This window comes from Choloepus didactylus, chromosome 1, assembly GCF_015220235.1.
Source record: "Choloepus didactylus isolate mChoDid1 chromosome 1, mChoDid1.pri, whole genome shotgun sequence".
Lineage (NCBI taxonomy): Eukaryota > Metazoa > Chordata > Mammalia > Pilosa > Megalonychidae > Choloepus > Choloepus didactylus.
In genome coordinates this window covers 64,911,964-64,932,063 of record NC_051307.1, presented here as the reverse complement: position 1 = coordinate 64,932,063, position 20,100 = coordinate 64,911,964, and the positions used below count along the sequence as shown (strand labels likewise).

The 20,100-nt window shown below is 38.1% G+C and overlaps 1 protein-coding gene across 1 annotated transcript in view; it reads left to right on the top strand.

Annotated features, from left to right (window-relative positions):
• IMPG2 (interphotoreceptor matrix proteoglycan 2) overlaps positions 1–18,917 on the top strand; it is a 106,295-nt gene extending 87,378 nt beyond the window's left edge. The window contains exons 13-20 of the mRNA XM_037834871.1: positions 1,231–1,534; positions 2,497–3,785; positions 4,376–4,595; positions 9,226–9,436; positions 10,724–10,912; positions 12,341–12,539; positions 13,056–13,135; positions 14,106–18,917. Coding sequence (XP_037690799.1) covers positions 1,231–1,534; positions 2,497–3,785; positions 4,376–4,595; positions 9,226–9,436; positions 10,724–10,912; positions 12,341–12,539; positions 13,056–13,135; positions 14,106–14,127 — 2,514 coding nt within the window. The 3' untranslated portion in view covers positions 14,128–18,917. The remainder of the gene's footprint in view (positions 1–1,230; positions 1,535–2,496; positions 3,786–4,375; positions 4,596–9,225; positions 9,437–10,723; positions 10,913–12,340; positions 12,540–13,055; positions 13,136–14,105) is intronic.
• Positions 18,918–20,100: the final 1,183 nt, after the last annotated feature.

Sequence of the window (20,100 nt, the reverse complement as noted above, 5' to 3'; positions counted from 1 at the left end):
TTGTAACAAATGTTCCACACGAATGCAAGGTATCTGTGGTGGGTGATATACTGGAATCCTGTATTTTATGTATGATTGTTCTGTAAATGCACAATTTCTCTAATAAAGAAAGGAGACAAAAAAAAAAAAAAAAAAAGTATATTAGAAACCCAGGCTAGAATAGTACACTCAGAATGTGATCAGGCTGTAGCCTCTACTTAGGGAGCTTTAAAAATACCAATATCTAAGTTCAACCCCCAGACCAATTAAATTAGAATCTCTGAGGTATGGGACCTGGGCATTTTTTTTTTTAAAGCTTCCATATTATTCTAATACTCATTAGAATTGAGAATGATTGCTCTTTTCTATTATCTTTTCAAATTTTCATATATACCAGGAAATATTTTATAAATTCCTTCTATATGCATAGCACTACTTGATTTTTTTGTTACTTATAGCACAACTTATGTTGAAATATATAAACTCCTGCCAAATGATGTGGGCATTTTACCTATTAGCATCATCATTAAACCTTTTTACATAGGCTACTCTTCATAAGATTAAATAATTAGCATGTTCAAAGATTTTGTTTCTGTCTACTTTTCTATTTCTAAAGCTGAATTTTAAGATTAGATTTGAAGATTAAAAGATTTAACTATGTTAATCAAAAGTCACTAGAAAAGGAATATTGTTTTTTCTAAGTGTGATTTCACAGGTTTTGCTATTCATTCAAGGTAACCAGACCACATTTTGATGTGGTGACACTTCTAGTCAAAACTGAGGACTGTACTTAATTAAATACCTTTCAGAATGATGAATAAAATTGCTAATTGCTCTTTCTTGCTTGGGCAATGTGCTTAGGGCTTTGTCAACAAGTAAGTTACAGATATTAATAATGTCTATGTATTTAAAGATATTTTCTCTAAGAAGACAGAGGAAAAGAAACCTTCTGACCACTTTGTTTGGGGTCTTTTAAAAATGTTTTCTCATCTATCCTGACTTTACAGATTAGTTTTCAGAGTTTATGTGATTTTTCTCTAGATTTTCCTACTCCCAAATAGAAGAACTGGAATTTGACTACAGATCTGTTTGGCTCTAGAGCCGATGTTCCCTCCAACCCTCTTCTCCCAGTATTATATTGCCTCCTTTTACCTAGAAAATTTGGGAATGTAGATAGATAGGTGGTACTTGAAATCATTTTTATGTATTTCTTTTATCTATGATATGATTTAGCCTTTTTTTCACCCCCAGGATTATACCCTTCAAGGTGAATGGCCCTCAGCAGATGAATCTACCACCAGCAGTATTTCACCACTTGATTTCAGCTCTGGTCCTCCCTCAACCACTGGCAGGGAACTCTGGTCAGAAAGCCCTTTGGGTGATTTAGTGTCAACGCCCAAATTAGCCTTTCCCTCGAAGATGGGCCTCAGTTCTTCCCCAGAAATTTTAGAGGTTAGCAGCTTGACTCTTCATTCTGTCACTCCAGCAGTGCTTCAGACTGGCTTGCCTGTGGATTCTGATGAAAAGACTTCTGGATCTCAATTATTAGAAGATGGTGAGGAATTCTGATCTCTTTTCATGCTTCTTTAGCAGATGGCAAGAGTTTGGAAGAGAGGAAGAGATTACAGTTAAGGGAAAAGCATGGTCACATTCATTAGAGGGAAGTGTTTGGGGAAAGTCGTGTGAGGGAAGGAACCGTCAAATTTAGTTGACTGGAATGGAGAGTCCAAATAGGTTAATAATAAGAATTAAACTTGGTGAACTGGGGTGAGGATCAATTAATGGGTATTTTGAAGGTCATATTGAAGAGTAAAGAACTTAAATAAATCACTATTAAAGAACTATTGTACTTTTACTTACTTGGACATGGAATGGTAAACATAAACATCAAAAAAGATTATTCATTAGTTTTTATAGGATGCATTGGGGATGGGGGTGGGGGCAAGTCTAGAGATTTTAGCTTGGAGTAGGCCTGAAAAGGGAGAACCTGAACTAAGACATCCATAATAGAGATTAAGAAACAAAAATTAAGTGGATGATCTTCTAGATGTTGTGGAAGAAAGAAAAAAAATCAATGTGACTTAGGGATGGAGTATACATATGAAAGAGGAAGACAAAGTTATAAATCATGACTCCAGGATTTTGAACCTTGGGAGAAGCCACAGATGCTGGGCAATAAACATAATAGGGATATTGGCAATTCACAGAGAAAATTTCCTGGAGAATTTTCTTCATAAGTTCCCACTGGATTTAGTTCTTTGTGTCAAAATGGCAATTCAAGTTATTTCAATGGCTGGGGACTTGTTATCATCAGGGAGGGAGGTATATTCATAAGTGATTGTCCCACTTCACAAAAACATTATCAGGTCCTCTTGCTGTTTGCTGGATGTAGCAAAGTAAAACTCAGCAACTGTCCCTGCTAACTTAATGGGAAAATATATAACTACTTGTATTAGGAGAACTAGCAATATATTTTGGCAACTCTGTAGCTTAATTAATGGAAAACTTTATTTTTAGGATTAATCAATGTTGAAGGATCAGAAGATTTCCTTTCTGTTGATCCATTTCTTTCAAGTCCATTCATTCATCATGTGCCTAAAGAAACAATACCATCCATGGAAGACTCCGGGCTGCCTTTGACATCCTCACCATTTCTGGCCTCCTCTGCCACATTAAATCTTCTAGCTAAAGAAATAACCGCACCTTTTGGCTTAGACTCCTTGGCCTCCAAAGTTAAAGACCAATTAGAAGTGAGCACTTTGCTTCCAGACATATACATGGAAAAAGAGTTCATATTTGAGAGTGGTTTAGGTTCAGGATCTGGGCAAAAGGTGGATCTGATTACTTGGCCATGGAGCAATAGTTCATTAGAGAAGAGGACTGAACCACTGTCCAAGTCATGGCTTGAAGATGAAGATTCACTTTTTCCAACCGAGGGTATAGATGAGAAACTTGTTTTAGATTACAAAATAGATTCCACGGATGAAATTATTGAGCGTTCTTCAAAAGATGGACATAATAGGTCCACAGACTTTGTAGAGGAAGAGTCCCTTGGTGGACCTACAGTACCAATCTTTGCAGAGACTCCATCTGTACCTCTAATTCTCTCCAAACACACTTCTGAGGTACCTGACACTGATTATTACTCAGTTACCAAAGCACCTCTTCTATTGGCATCTACAGTGATCTCAGCCTCTACTAATAAACCAGATCAAATAGACTCCTTTTTAAAGGAGGATATGGAACAAACTACGGAGTCATCTGACTATGAATGGTTTGACAGCAAGAGTTCAACAGTGAAACCAGACATGCAATCTTTGTGGACCCTATTGCTAGAATCAGATGCAGTTTGGCCAGGAACTTCTTCCCTAGGGAAATTGTCCAGAGACACATTGGCAAGTGCAACACAGAGGACTGACAAACTCTGGTTGAAAGCTTCCATGACACAGTCTACCAAATTGCCTCCAACCACAAGCTCCACCCAGCTGGAGGATGAAGTCATTATGGACGTGCAGGATATTTCATTAGAATTGGACCGGGTAGGCACAGATTACTATCAGCCTGAGCTAACTCAGGAGGAAAATGGCAAGGTTGATAGCTATGTGGAAATATCTACAGATATTCACGCCACAGAGATGGCTATTGTGGCTTGGCCCACAGAAGGAGGTGACTTGAGTTATACCCAGACAGCAGGAGCTTTGGTGGTTTTCTTCAGTCTCCGAGTGACTAATATGATGTTTTCAGAAGATCTGTTTAATAAAAACTCGTTGGAGTATAAAGCCCTGGAGCAAAGATTTTTAGAATTGGTAAGCACAAAAAGTAAAGCATATACTAGTAAATAATCATGTATGAATTCTGTCCCTCCAGTACATAAGATCTGAGCCAAAGAAAGTGTAGTCTGCTGTGGAAACTCATTCCCTATCATCTACAAAATGTATGTTGTCTAGGGTTGGGAGGAAAACAAGACAGGTGGATGCAAAAATGGAAAGCACAAATGTGGCATGGGGTGATGTGACAGGTTAGAGACTGAAGTTTGTATTTCAGGAATTCTGGGACTGAAAGAATTTTCAGATTCCTTTTCAGATTTTATTGTGAGACCAATATTTTACAGGTAACTAGAAATGCCTTTCGTGTTGTGATCCTTTAGTGAAACAGGGAGAATAAACTCTCTGGGTGTCTGAAATTGTTCTGTGAGTTCCATGGGATACCTGTATATCACTGGAAAATCTCATGACTGTCAAATATTTCCCACTTTATACTTCTGTTAATTAATAGTTTATATAATGGAAAGAGAATGCAATTAGGAAAAGTGGAGGGGGGGCATCTTTTTTTTTTGTATGTGTTGAACAAAATGCAAATTTCTGCCAATAAATTCACCACTTTTCATGTATTGTAGCTGGTTCCCTATCTCCAGTCAAATCTCACAGGATTCCAGAATTTGGAAATCCTAAACTTCAGGAATGGCAGCATTGTGGTGAACAGCCGAATGAAGTTTGCCAAGTCTATACCTCATAATATCAACAGTGCTGTATACATGATTCTGGAAGACTTTTGCACCACTGCCTACCAAACTATGAACTTGGCTATTGATAAATACTCCCTTGATGTAGAATCAGGTAATGATGTTGCCTACCATGGTGGTTTCTTAGTGGAATCCAATGATTCTTCTTGCGGGTTTTCTTCTAGATTGAGCCAAGGAGAATCCAATTACTGGTAGGGAAAAGAAAACTATGTCTGGCAAAATTTTCACATCTTAGTAATTAGTAAAATATCTTTTCCTAGGAAGGACAGCTATAACATTCTCTTTTCGAAAGGGTTGTCCATACACATTATCTTTACTTGCTCATCTCCCATTCTCTTTCCACTCACTCTATCTCTCAGTTCTGCTTATCCCCCAGATCTGTTCTTGCTGAGCCTCAATGTTGCCAAATACAGTAGATTTGGTCCTGGGTTCTCTTCTACATTATTTCTCTAAGTTATTGCATTCATTCCTACTGTTTTATGTCCTATGTCAGTAATACCTCACATTTTTATATCCAGATCAGACTTTTCTGAGTCTCAGTATTCTATGTATAGCAAGCTTAAGATATTTAAGAGTGAGCTCTCATTTTCTATATCTCCCCACACTCCATCTAAATCCACTCCCCTTAGCTTTTACATTTCAATAAATGGAAGCTTCAGCTATTCAACTACAAAACATGGACAGTCATTCCTGATACCTTACTTTCCATCATCCCAACTTTCAGACTCTTACCAAATGTTATTGATTCTGAATTTTAAATATATTTCAAATCCATGCTCTTCTTTTTCCACTGTGACGACTCTAGTCTGAGCTACCGTTCTCTCTCCTTTGGACTAGTTTCCCCACTTCCTCTCTTACACGCTGTCCTATTCATTCTCCAGACAGCAGCTGGCGTGCTCCTTCTAAAATGTCAACCATATTGTTTCACTTTCTTGCTTAAAACATTTCAATGGCTTTCTGGTTAAATAGCCACAAAGTCTGGTCCCTGTCTTCTTCAATGTCATCCAGTGAAAACAACCTCTTTGTTCACCATGTTTAGTACTACTAAAACTAGTCTGTTTTTAGTTGCTCAGACACAAAAACCATTTTCTTGTCTTAAAGCCTTTGCACATATTCTTAAACCCTTTGTTTGAAACTTCCCACCCTTGGCTGATTCCTATTCCCCCTTTATGCCTCAATTCATTCCCTTCCCCATGACTTTCCTGATTTACCCATAATCTAGATTGGGCCTCCCCTATTAGATTTTCTTACACCATCATGTTCTTTTCCCCTATAGAGTTTATCATCATTATAATAATGCTAATGTATGTGCATAGTTGCTTAATGGCTATTTTTTCCCAATTGAACTATTCATGAGTACTAAGACTGTGTCTGTTTTATTAACCACTATTTTCTAGCTAGACCCTACCTTGTACACAGAAAGTACTTGATAAATACTATGAATGAATGAATGAACATGAACTTTTATTTTTAGTTAGAAGACTTGGGTGCAGAGAATACTATTGGATTCTCAAATTTTGTTCTTCTTTCCCTTTCATATACCAAAGGGCAATAGTTTTTTTTTTTTTTTTTTTTTTACAAAACAAATCGTACTTTCGATTGTTTACAGTACCATTACATAGTGGTACATTCATCACCCAAATCAATCCCTGACACCTTCATTAGCACACACACAAAAATAACAAGAATAATAATTAGAGTGAAAAAGAGCAATTGAAGTAAAAAAGAACACTGGGTACCTTTGTCTGTTTGTTTCCTTCCCCTATTTTTCTACTCATCCATCCCTAAACTAGACAAAGTGGAGTGTGGTCCTTATGGCTTTCCCAATCCCATTGTCACAAAGGGCAATAGTTTTGAGTTGGAGTGAGGTGGAATGTCTGGTTCATATTTCTGCCTTTTACTCTCAAACTGGTTTGGAAGTGAGCCCTATTCTTTAGCTGGGAAAGAAACAAACATTCTTTCCTTTGAAATCCTTGAAAGACCATTATTCATTGAAAGTGAGGAAAATTATTTAGCCAGTCCCCCAATATCCAAATCTCTTGCCACTTGAGTTCTCTACAGTTGTTTGCACATTCTTTGCCATGTGGTGTAGTGGAAGAAACAATTACTTGTAATTTGGAAGGCCTGGTTTCTTGCCTCTTATCATTTGTCTGACTCTAGGTAAGCTGCTTTTATCTCTGAGTCTCAGTCCCTTATATATTAAATAGGGATACTATTACCTGCCCTGTGTATTTCATGTGATTATTCTAAGGTTTACACAAATAACATAAATAAAAGCTTTTGACTAGACATGCAAGCAGTTATGATTTATAGAACTTTTGTGAAAGCCAACCCACTTCTTTTAAAAGAGATGTGCAATAAATAAATACCTTTACTTCCCTTTTGTTTGTAACTCACGTCAGCTGCATGCCAAGTCATTAAGACTTATAGGATCACCTTTTCCTTTAATGTTCAAATGAACTGGCATCAGCCTCTCTCATGTACAGTGTAAAACCTGAACCCAAATCCCTCCCCAGTATCTTTAGGGATTCTCAGGGAATTTAACATAGCTCTTAATCACCTCCAGCTCCAAGTTTCTTCTGCTGAATTTCCAATATCACATTTATCTTGACCCTTGTTCTTTATGTTAAGCCAAAAGAACATAGCCCCCTGTTTTTTATTTGTCCGAAGCACCTCTCATACAAAGCAGTTGATTCCATCACATATTTGCTGATAATCTGAAGATAATGCAGGAGGCTTTACACAACACAGCAAATGTCTTTAAAATATTAGACTTTACCATCCTAAAATTCCTCAGCCACTCTTTGAAAGGCATTTCTTATCAGCCATTTTTACCCCAGGACCCAACCAGCTACCATGTTGCCACTTGGCTGTCTTTCCAACCCCTCTTCTCATTTTCTTAGACCCATAAATCTTTCCCCTTGGCTGCCTCTGAGAAACGAGAATGTAATTGATTCTGAAATTTAGATCCCTGTCTCCTATCCCAACTTTAGCTTTGGGTCAACCTTTGTTTTCCCATAAAGTCATTTAGATACTCTTCCAAACAATGCTCCATCTATTCTGAGCATTCGCCTTTTACCAGCACAAAGAACTGGAAAGAGACTTTGAAGCCAACCTTTTATTTCTATGGTAAACATATTAGGATCAGTCATTTTCCTTGGTCTGGAGGTAAAAGGGAGCAATATTTATATTTTCATTCCTATAGATCTTATTCTCCTTCCCCAAAGCCACTCACTCATACCCACAAAATAGTCACAAAGTTTAAAAATGAATTTTTCTACTATGTGAATATTTTTAGTTGAAGGCTCTCAGATTAAGTTATTTTATCTCAAGAGTGGCTACAGACAAGATTGATTTGTCCCTTGCTTAACATATTTTTACATGCACTGTCTCAAAAACTCTTGAACTTCTGTCAACAAACGGGGGCCTTGAAATACCATTCTTTATCCCTTTCCAAACTGCCCTAACACCCACACCCACACACCCACCCACACCCACACCCACACACACACATACACAATCCACCCCAACTCCCCCAAACACATACTCTCCTATCCCACACTGCTAGGCCAGATTTGGACTAGTTTCTGATTACAAAGTCACCACATGAATATCAGAGTAATGATGTTAAGATTTTGGAAACACACGGTGGAATCCTGGTGTGTATTCCCCTTGTAGAAACTGCCCATCAGCACATTTGTATGCTTTCCTTGTATGTAATCATTTGGCAGTGCTCCTCCTTTCCCATGCAAGACCAAGGGAATCCTCCAAACCCTAAGGCCACATATTTGTGCAAATTTTTTTTTTAATCCCCAGAGTAGAAAGGAAATCACTGCTTTCAAAAACAATATTAATTGCTCTGGAAACTGAGACTATGTTCTCTTTTTCATCCTTAGCATTCTAGCCAAATTTCAAACTTGTTCATGTAGAAGAGTCTACGGATCATGTCTATCTGTTTTCTGTTTTGGGTATCTATGTCAACATTTGCCCATTCGCCATTCACTGATTGCCATTCACCAGTGAAGAACCATGGTAGGAGCCATGGTAGGATGGAGTGGGCATGGACACTGTCTTAAATAATTTTCAACCAGCTATTGTCCTAATTGATTTCTAAAATGCTATTTCCCTTCATCCCATCAATCAAAAATGAAGTTACAGAAGTCAAAATATTGTTGGGGATGGCCTGAACAGGTGCAGAGCTGATTTATTTTTCTTACATTGGCTTTCACTAACCTTGACTATTCACTGGGTGCCCTTATTGGGCTATGTTCTCCCCTGAGACTACTTCTAGTTCCTCTCTGGGTTTTCTCTCCCCATCCCACATTTTCAGTGTGGGGTGGAACATGCAGCAGTGAGTGCTGAATGGACTAGAGCAGGATAGGACTGGTAGAAATGAATGGTTCATGAAAACTGGGTTTAGAGCTACAATACACAATATGAATTTTAAAGCTTCCACATATTCCCTAGGTAAATCACATAGAAGGTTTATCCAGGTCATAGGGTTTTATGATTTTGGATCTGGATTTCAGGAAAATTTGGAAAAGCTCATTGGTCACAGTTTGGTCAGAATATTTTGTGGTATTGGTGGTGATGATGTAGTTTAGTGTCCCCTGGTACTTTGCAAGGGGTGGGGGAGGTCGGGATTTAGTGCAGAGGCTTCATGTATCCCCATTTCTGTGCTTTGCTTTTTCTTGCACCACTTTCTGGTTTGTTTGAGGTTTTAGGTGATCAAGCCAACCCTTGCAAGTTTCAGTCCTGCAATGAATTTTCCGAATGTCTGGTCAACACCTGGAGTGGAGAAGCAGAGTGCAGATGCTACCCTGGGTACCTGAGTGTGGAAGAACTGCCCTGCCAGAGTGTCTGCAACCTACAGCCTGACTTCTGCTTGAATGATGGAAAGTGTGACATTATGCCTGGGCAAGGGGCCATTTGTAGGTATGTTATAGTTAGGGAGTTTGGCTCCACAGACTTATACTTTCTCTAAAGAGAAGGGAATAAACCTATGATTTTAGGATAATACAGTAGTATTTATTACAGAATTTATATCTAGGCAATCGATGGATGCTACCTCATTCTCATGTGAAGACTGGTTTAATTAATAGGCCTATATTATACCCAGTTTGGTTGGTAATTTTATACTCTTAGGAAGGCTGCAAGAAAAAATACTATCTAAATATGCCCTACTAAGAGTATCTGGAGTAGTTGGAGATCTTTGTATTACAGTTCCTGGTGATAATAAGGCAACCAGTGTTCAAATTAGGTTTAGGCATAAGACCAACAGTTTACACGGTATCTGGAAGTAGAAACAAAGGAGTTTTATTGTTCTACATAGATTATATTCTTAATGACTTTGGGCTGCTCTTGATCCTGCTGAGTATTCAAAAATAAGAAAAAGCAAGTTTTGAAGTTGTAAGTGGTAATAAATATATTTTCCTTTAAGAACCTGAGATCCATTTTTCTAAGGTAGGATTGAAGAAAATACAGCAGACACGTGAGTAGATCTGGGTAGCCTGACCATCCTTCCTAGCCCACTCCTCTTTAATAAAACAGAACAAAACAGTCTCCCACCCACAGACAACCAAAGTCGCATGGGTGTAAGAGGAGAGGATACTGAAATGAAGCAGGGGAAATATAAACAAGAAGACAATTTGTCAATGTTGGTAGAGAGGCCAAAAACAGTTAGAATAGGTGGAAATGATCCAGAGGCTTCTTCCAAAGGGAAAAATAGTCTCTTGGTTTCCAGAATAATTAATATTGTTTTGAAAGACAGAGATTTCCTTGCTGCCCTGGGGACTGAAGACATTTTTGCACAAGTCTGTGGCTTTGGGATTTGGAGGAGCCCTGCAGTGTCTCAAAAAGACATCAGGGATCCGAAAACCTGGGTTCTAGACCCATCTCTATTGCTGACAACCTGTATGATCTCAGACAGTCACTTTATTTCCATGGGCTTATTTTTTCCTTATCTGTAAATAAGGAGGTTGAAGAGAATAGTTTCCTAAGTCGAGTCAATCTTTTGTTCAGCCATTTGCAGTCATCCAGGACCTACTGCTCTGTGCCTGGCATTATGCAGGATCATTTCATCTATATATTCAACTCTTTACAAAGCTTCATGTGGCCAGCGTTTATTTCTCCATCTTTCTCCAGTCCTGCTAAGGGTCTGCTGTTAATTGTTACTTTGGGCAGAGTGATACAGTTTTTGGACTTGGTGACTGCTCATTACAGATGCCGGGTGGGTGAGAACTGGTGGTATCGAGGTGAACACTGTGAGGAGTTTGTGTCCGAGCCCTTGGTGATAGGCATCACCATCGCCTCTATGGTTGGACTTCTCCTGGTCTCTTCCGCTGTCATCTTCTTCCTCGCCAGGACTCTTCAAGCTCAGTATGCCAGGAGAGAAAGAGAGAGGCCCTTCAGGTAAATAAGGAAAAAAGTTCCCTGATGGAATAAAATGTGCCTTTCATTCATTCATTTAGTACTTCCTGTGTGTCAAATATTGGAAGCTGAGTGGAGAAGGGAGAGCTATAAAGTTGAATAAAAGCATAGTCCCTGCCCTCAAGGGAGTGGCAAATTGGAAAGAAACTAGCCATTAAACACATAAGTAGCAGTACAAATAAGGTGCTTAGGAGCCTAGATGAGGGATTAATTAGTTTTGCCTAGGGGAGAGAATATTAGAAGTTTAAATGATGATTGTGATATTTAGCTGGACAAATGAATGGAGGTTTGCTGTGTGTAGGCCGGGAAGCTTTGTAGCTCGTTGCATGAGCATGAGCAAAGTCAGGAAGCATGGATGAACCTCAAAGCACATTGAAGGAAGGGCATTGAGTGTGGCTAGAGTACCTGTTTCATAGTTGGGGGCATGGGAGGTTGATGGAGATGATATGGAAAAGGTAAGTTTTCCTTGTGTGAGGACCAGATCTGTTACAGTTTATTCCCCTTTGGTTCATCCCAGCTGTAATTAGTCAGATTTTAAATCTGAGTAAGAATCTGACTAGAAATAAGTGCTGGTTTTTTGTTTAGTTAAGTGTGGCTTCATTAATGGGGAAAATAAAACCAGTTCTACTTGCTAGGAACAGGGATCTAAGGACCCTTTGATCCTTAGATTCCTATTCCTGTGATCACAATCTCTAGTTATACTTTGCTTCTGTGCTTCCAGAGCCTACAAGGGCTTCTGCTTCAGTTCTAGGTTAGCTGCCCTCTTGCCCTCAGGGAGAGCTAATGAGGCACCCTTCCTGGGTTCTTAGAGCACCCAGGGCATACCCGCATCATTGTTCTTACACATTCTGTTGAGTCTGACTTTGCATTAAACTGTAATGTCATTCAGGGCAGCAATTGCCAAAGAAGTCTTTTTATAATCAGCAACTAGAACTATCCTAGGCACATAATGTTCAGTAAACATTTGTAGATCTGAATTGAATTTAATTGAGGCCTGACCCTCCTATATTTATGTTTCTATTGGATACTCTGTATGGCTACACACTGATTTTCCATTTGTTAACTCTGGGAGTGCCAAATCTGTATTCATTTAATGAAATACATTCTACTGGCAGGCACATTTCCCAATCAACATCAATTGAGTGACCACCAAATAAAGATGAATGAGACATGGAACATTTCCATAGGGCACTTGTCATCTAGTTGAGGAGATGGTAATGATAGCACATAATCAATAATATTTGAGATAGATCTGGATATTTTTCATAGCCTTCCCGACCCCTCATTCGTATCCAGTCCATATCTTGTTTTTCCCCTACAGAAATATTGCCCCAGGTAAATACTCTTCCAAGTAGCTGAGCATCTGAAGACCCTGAGCTTACAATGCCTTTCTCTTTGTGGCTCCAACAGTCAGCCTGAAACCCTCATATCCATTGAGACTGCTGTGAAATACAACCCCGTGTCCGAAAGCCACACAGCTGGATGTGAGCAGTACGAGGGGCCCTATCCTCAGCATCCCTTCTACAGCTCTGCTGGTGGAGAGGTGATTGGTGGTCTGAGCAGGGAAGAGATCAGACAAATATATGAGAGCAGTGAGCTTTCCAGAGAGGTAGGAAACTTGGCTTTTCTTTTGCTGCTGCTGCTGCTGCTGCTGCTGCTGCTGCTGTGTGTGTGTGTGTGTGTGTGTATGTGTGTATCTGTAGCTGAGTATTGGTGTCTGCGTGTATATGGGCTTCCAGAGAGGATAAAAATATTTTGTGACTTTTGTAATGCATAGTATTTCCCAGTTGATGTGGAATGCAGAGGGCATATGATTCAAAGCAGTACTTTATCCCCACTTTTTCCATTATCAGTAGCAAAATAATTTCTCCTCTTTTTCCCTCTCTCTCCTCTCTTCCTCTGTCCTTGTCTCTCTCCTTCCTTTCCTTAAAATTGTAAGTCTAAGTTGTTCAGAAGGATTCATGTAGTATTGCAACTTGCCATTACTCTGCAAGGGAAATTCTTTCCTGTGCATTTCCCCTGGGTGGTCCAGAAAGCCATAATTCCTTATAAAAATTAGAATCCCCTTTAAAAGGCTGTTAAGGTTTTTCTAATGCAATTTACATCCTCTTTTTCTTTTTTAAAGGAAATTCAAGAAAGAATGAGAATTTTGGAACTCTATGCCAATGATCCTGAGTTTGCAGCTTTTGTGAGAGAGTATCAAATGTAAGTGTTTGACCAGCCCCTCAACCCAGGGCTTTAACAGTTTGCCTTAGAGCAGTGCCACCAGTGCGAGCATACAATTTCAGTTCATGTGACACGAGTCCTTGTAGTGACCGACATTCGTTGAGTTCTGTATCACAGTTTATCATACACTTCCACACAGATTACTTCATTTATTCCTCTCAGTGCTTTTGGGTATTTCTTATTTGAGTTTTATAGATGAGGAAAGGAAGCCTCAAAGAGATGAAGTGACTTAATCAAGATTACAATGTTAGCAAATGGTGGAGAAGATTTAAAACAGAGATGCCATCTATTCTGGCCTAAAGATCCCTGGGCTGTGTCATATTTTCTCTCTTAATACCATAGATATCACCTGTGATCCAATGGTATAGAATATTTTTCGTAGAAAGTTTCTATGAAAAGCATTGAATAGCCATAAATCCTCACCTATTTCAGCATATCCTTCCATTTTTATCTCTATGGACAGTTTTCAGTATGCCCTGGAATCATACAGTTCATTAAAACATTTCTCTCCCTTCTATCAATTTCATCTTATGTATCATTCTATCGCTTTCATTTGCTTTTCTCAGCATGTATTTTCTGGCAAGTGCCTGTAATTTTTTCTTCTGTTCTCCAGGATCCATAACCAGGTTTAGGTCACAAAAATTTAAGTATCTTGTAAAGAGACCATCATGCTCATTAGTTGAATGTAATGGGTGAGATAATTTTACTTTGATATTTGTCCTTAGGGCAGTTGTCAAAGAGACACTTGCTCATGGATGGATCTCACCCATGGCAGGTATCTTCACCTGGCTTTTAGAAGAGAAAAAGCAGAGCAATTCATATGTGTTTGTAAAAGAAATTGACCAAGAGTCAGCATAACACCTATGGTCTTGAGTGGAGCCTCTGCCTCTTTGTTCCAAATCCTTTTCCTTAATAGGCATCTTACTCACTCATGGTCCCTTTCTGATAGGATGGGACTATTTGACACCTAAGGAAATTGTTGAAGATGCTGTGCATGTTGTGGAGACTCCTGAAAACCTCTGAACATCTGACTTGGCCCCCGAAAGGTGCCGCCAACCTTGCTGAATGCTGTGAGAGCAATATCACCAGGATCCAGCCTTTGAAACTAGAATACTCACTCCTCTCTGCATCTCCAGCCAGGAGATGTCATGCAGCTCCATTTCATTTGTCCCCAGTAGAAAGAACTTGACTGTCATTTTCATCTTTCCTAAGACCTTCTATAGTCCCCTCAGAGACACCTGCCTAAATGTGTTCCCTGGATTAAAAATGCATCTCTTCTAGGCTAAGACATTCAGGAGAGCCTAATTAGAAACATACAGATTGACTACATGCTTCAGTTGCTTCTAGTGAATTTTCTGTTTCGTTAAAGTATACAAAACAATTCATGTAACAAATTTAAGCAAGAAGATCCTGCAAAACAAAAGAAAGTCCACACAGACACTGACTATAACTTCACAGGGGATGGGTATTCATAGAACAAAGATGGCATTAAAAATGTTAGGCACATAATCCATGCATTGTTTTCAGTTTTCACTTAGTTTCAGAGTTTTCATATACCAGGAGCCCAAGAAAATGTTAATGGACTTGATTTAGCATACAGTAAATGCATTGCATGGTCTTTGTAGAGTGGGTTTTTTTTTTTTAACAGCCTAACATAGGAGGACTTTCCTACTAAGAAAGAAAAGAGAAACGATTGATGATTTTAGGAACATAGCTTGATGGTGTATTACAACAAAAGTTCCATAACTTCTTGCTTTATAAATTAATTGCTCTTTGTTTTTTCATGGCAGGGAAGAGCTTTAACTAGAACTCCTATTTTGAAACTGATTAGAAGCCTAGAGAAGATGGAGATCGCTTGTTACCCATGTCATATAATTAACCTGGATTTTGAACTCTGTTGGATGGAGAGTTTTCTTAAAAAAAAAAAAAAAAATTGGAGGCACATTTTTTCCAGCTTAAATTTTTGGAATGTAATGAGAGATGTGATAATCTTTATACTTGTAGGTATTTAAAGAAATTCAAATCTGCATGAGTTCTGAAAAGTATTTGTAGGAAAAAAGTCCAGCCTGGGAGTTAGGATTGCACTTGCTATCTGCCTCAGAATCTTTGAGTGCATTTCTTAAAAACTGTGCCTCAGGTTTCTCAGCAGGAAAATAAGGTGAGAGTCTTATAAAAGAAGTCAGGTTCAATGAATGAATACTTTGTAGCATATTTGTTATTGTCAGGTGGAATGGGAAGCCTTGGAGTAGTCTTAATGTAGTTTACAGTCAGACATTCATTTAAATAACATGTTGAGTTTTTTTTTTTTTAGGTCAAACTGCTGAAGAAAAAGCAACCTTTTTGCTGCAGTAGACAGTTAGGGTTACACTTTGGGCTTCTACCAGAGTTTTGAATTTCCTGAACACATAAATCGAGATCACATGATTGTTATGCTGAGTATATCAATATCCGAATTTTTCAGGTGTCAGGGAAAAATATGTGTATAAAGTCTAGAGGGTCTCCATTAGACTACAGGTGAATTTCATCATGTGGACAAGAAGAAACTGGGCTTGGGTCAAGGCTACAGCACTGGGAATATATTTTGATGATTGACTGGTAGACTGAGTCAGTACTAATGGCTTCTCTGACTCTGCTTCTGATATCTAAAGATGTCCTGAACAAATTCTGGATCTTCTCTACTTTCTGGTATATTAATTTGGAAACCATATTTAACTACCTCATGTAGCATGGATTGCTCTTTAGCATTGCTTCTCCTTTGTGTAATACTCTTGTATCTGAATTAATTCCTGTTACATCAATACATGACTGGACTTTTATTGCAATTTAAATTTTTATTTTTTATTTTATGGGTAGGAAAATTCATTATGTTAATTTTGACAGAACACAGAAGTTTTCCTCTTTCTCTAAAGTGTTTTTTGAATGGGTATTTTGTGGAGGGGCTAAGGAGAGGGCCAAATAATCGTTACTATTAATATTAAATTGCAAGAGCAATATGTTATTATTGATACAGCTATTTTATATGAGATGTCTTAATGTTTTCCAGAAACAATCTTTGAACATTCTGTTTTCTTTCTGTCCAGATGTAACTAACCAGGGATAGATTGACCATAAGATAAAATACTTGGTTCACTTTTTTTCTTTCCAACATGATGACTGTCAATTTCACTTTTTATGAGGATACAAGAAACTATATCTGTGGTCTGGGTACATGACACAGTAAAGCCATCAGAAGTCTTCAAGATATCCAGATTTTGCAGCGCACATATGGGAAACAGATAGTGTGGTGTGGGTATGGGTGTGTGTGTGTGTATGTGTGTGTGTGTGTGTGTGTGTGTGTGTGTGTGTGTTTGGCGTATGTGTTAAGGTAGCTCCCCTTATCGCGGTAGTCCTCTCATTCCCAACTCACATAATGGATTCTCTATAAGTTCAGCATTGGTACAAACCACAGCCAGGACATTTTCTACTGGGCCCATTTGAAAAGTGATTAATTATCTTTGAAGCATTATAAACATTAGTGATATTTGTTACTGCTAAATGCTTGATTAATTTGTAAAACTTCGGAAGATTTTTACTTAAGATTTTAAACTTTTTTCCTAAAATTCCTTGTATTGGATGAAAAAGATTTTTTTTTTTTAATCACAAATTAACTCTAGACTGCAACTCTTTGAATGCCTGCTTGCTGGAAGAATTATAGACGGACATAAAAGGAATCTAGAGCAACTCACCACATGGAACATTTAAGAGTAGCATAAACTAGGCCAAAGGAGAATCGTTTTCCATAAACAAGCAGCGAAGGGGGAATTTGGGAATCCCGATGCACGTCTCTGTCTCTGATTTCCTTTTGCATGACTTCTTCATGCAGGAGCAAATCGCTTAGCTCTACATGAATGTTTGCTTCTCACTTATCAACTGGAGGAGTTAAGAAATCTATCAGAGAAAGAACAGGAGGCCTCAGTCCAGGAATAAAGACTTTAGTGCTACCTTTGCTACAGCTTAACCACAGTGGAAAAGATCAGAAAATGCAGTTTCCACAGTGAAGATCCACGACATACAAAGTAAAGGCCTAAAGGAACTATCATTCTGGTCTGTCAGTCTGGCAGGTCAAACTACCCTTAAAGAGCAGGGGATATCTTCTTGTCAAAAGAGCTTTCTCCAGGGTAATGTAATGGTAGGCAGTTATTTAAAAGTATGATTGAGGAATGAAATAGTCTCATTATTAGAACATTCTTGTTAACCTAGCAACGTATTATTCAATGATGCTATCACCTTATTTGAAAACAATAAAATGTAGTTAGTACTAGAAGTACATGGTACATAAGTCAAACTGTGTGTGGTTTTTTTGGATCCAAAAGGTACTTTGGAGTCTTCTCGAGGTAGCTTTTATAATTAAGTGCACATACACGATTCTTATTATTTTTATGGGTTCTGGATAAAGGGGAATTTTTGATAAATAGGTTTCCATTTTACCATTGCAGTGATTTAATGGCATTTAGTCACATTTCTGTGGCCTAAAGTCCTGTTTACTTTACATAATGAAACAAGTGCAGGTTTTTACCTGATGATTTTATTTCCATCTTTTCCTTGTTTTTCCTTTTGCAGTATCTAGTCACCTGGGTTTGCTTCTTCTCCTCCCCATCCCCCTTTTTTTGCCACATAGTGAATTGAGGTTGAACAACTCTGACTTAACATGACCTCTGACAAAAAGATGGAAACTGCACAAATATTCTTTGTAGACTCTCAAAATGTGTTGGCTCAAATATGATACCTGAGCTAGTTATTAATTTGCATGCTTGTTTTACAAGCTTACCTTCCATTTCACAATTTAGGCACCTGGTATCTTGGAGTCATTTTCATATTTTCAACAAAGGTTGCTTCAACATCTACCAGCCCCTGGATTGAATTTACATTTTGCAAGAGGAAGAAAAGATGCCATATTTATATCAAAGGAAACAGCTGATTTACAAGAATAATTTATCTTTATTAAATTGAGATGTTTTAGCTAAAGGAAAAAATGGGTCAAGTTTTCTTTTCTACAATGTTTCTAACAATTCCCTGGAGGAATGGGTGGGGCCAGCCTTCTTCATACCCAATCCAGGTGCTATGAGTCATTGATCCTAACGCACTCTATTCCCTAGTGTGTAATAAATGCAGGAAAATGGCGTGAAGGTCAATGTCTGCAAATCAATTGTGTTTCACACAGGATCCTGGCTGGAAATGGGCAAGTGGTGGTGGTAGGGTACCACAGTGTAACTGATGGTGAAAGGAATTTGCCTGGAAATTTCCTTGACGCATGCATTTTGTGAAACCTTACACTCCTCCCATGTAAGGTTAAAGCACTCCCTTCAGGATAAGGTGGCACAAGTTAAAGCTCTCCCCTCAGCCACTCAGTGACAGCTACAACCTAGCTTAAATGAGTTCCCATCCTGTTTCTGTTTTTTTTTTTTCTTCCTTAGATTTTCTTACTTTTTTAGAGATTAAGGGCATAAATAGGAAAAAAAGTAACCATGGTACCCGAGAATATAGGTATAATTATTTATATACTGAGACTATGTGATGATTCTTAAACAATAATATACCTACCATGTTGTATGTTCAATATTCTGAAGTATGGCTAAGAAAGGACGTTTCTTTTTTCACCTTGTATATAATGATATTTTACCCAAAGTATGGATCAGATCAATTAATGTTATTTTCTTGAATTTTTCTAGTCTCAACATTGCCTAATTAGAAATAGAAATTTAAGTCTTTCATGTATATGTAAAAGGAGCTTTATTCTTGCTTATATATAACGACGTTATTTTTATCATTAATAAACATCTGTCTCAAAAACCTGTCAACATTTTTTTTTGGTCAATTAGAAGAAAACATTATAGATCTTAGCAATAAACTGCAATTACCATTCAATGACACACACCATGTGAGCATGGTGAAAAAATGAAAATCTTCCTTTTATTTATGTTTGCTTAGTGAGGATGTTGGAGAACTAGAACTAATCTGGAACCCAATTGTTGACTCAATTTTGTTGGTAGTTAATGATGCTGAGTCTTTATTTGACCTCTCTTGAACTTTCCTCTTAAACGTTTAAGCCAGGGATGGAAAGAAAACTGATGGAGTTGATTAAAGAAAGATTAGGTGGAGTAGCTAGCACCAGGCATCTTGTAACAAGAAAGAAGGAACTGGTGACCTGTTTAAAGAGTAACAGCAATCTTGCATGGGAAAGGCAGGAGGAAAATCAACTTCCACTTACCTAAGCAGTTTCCTCATATGCATCAGCATCAGAAATCTCAATTTTCAGTTTTTTCCTTCCTACATTTTCATGATGTCCTGCTGACCACAGGGCACCAGGAAACCATAAATCAGGAGGGTGATCTTGATTTGACTCTAAAGATCATATTATAAAGAACACAAAGTGGGAGCATGTGTGTAATAAATATGAAGTAGGAGTATGTGTCTAATAAATACCTGTTGACTGATTAATTAGTGACCTAGTTTTAGGAGAAACAGAGAGTAATAACCCAGTTTTTAAGAAGGCTGTTCAGGACAAACCCTAGTCAGTCTTAGCTCCTGCCCTCATGATGCTGGTCTGTTTTCTAGAGCCTCCTGGATTTACATCCCATCAAAGCTAGTCTTTTATGGGCTGTCCTCCATGAACTAACCTTAAAATTATCTTATCAAAACATATATATCTTGCATCCCATTTTTTCCCCAGCCCTTCTTTAGGACAAATTAATCCATGCTAATATATTTACGTTCTGTGGATAGAATTGGGAGGATTTGGTCTACATCAAATATGCATACAGAAAGCATTTATTTGTTTAACCTTCAAAACTGTTTTTTTTTTAAAGTAATTTTATTCCCTATTTATTTCTTTATTGTATAGGGCTGAATATAATAAAGACAGCAGAGAGCAAAGCAGGGGTGAAGGCATGACTCAGGTCTTTCCT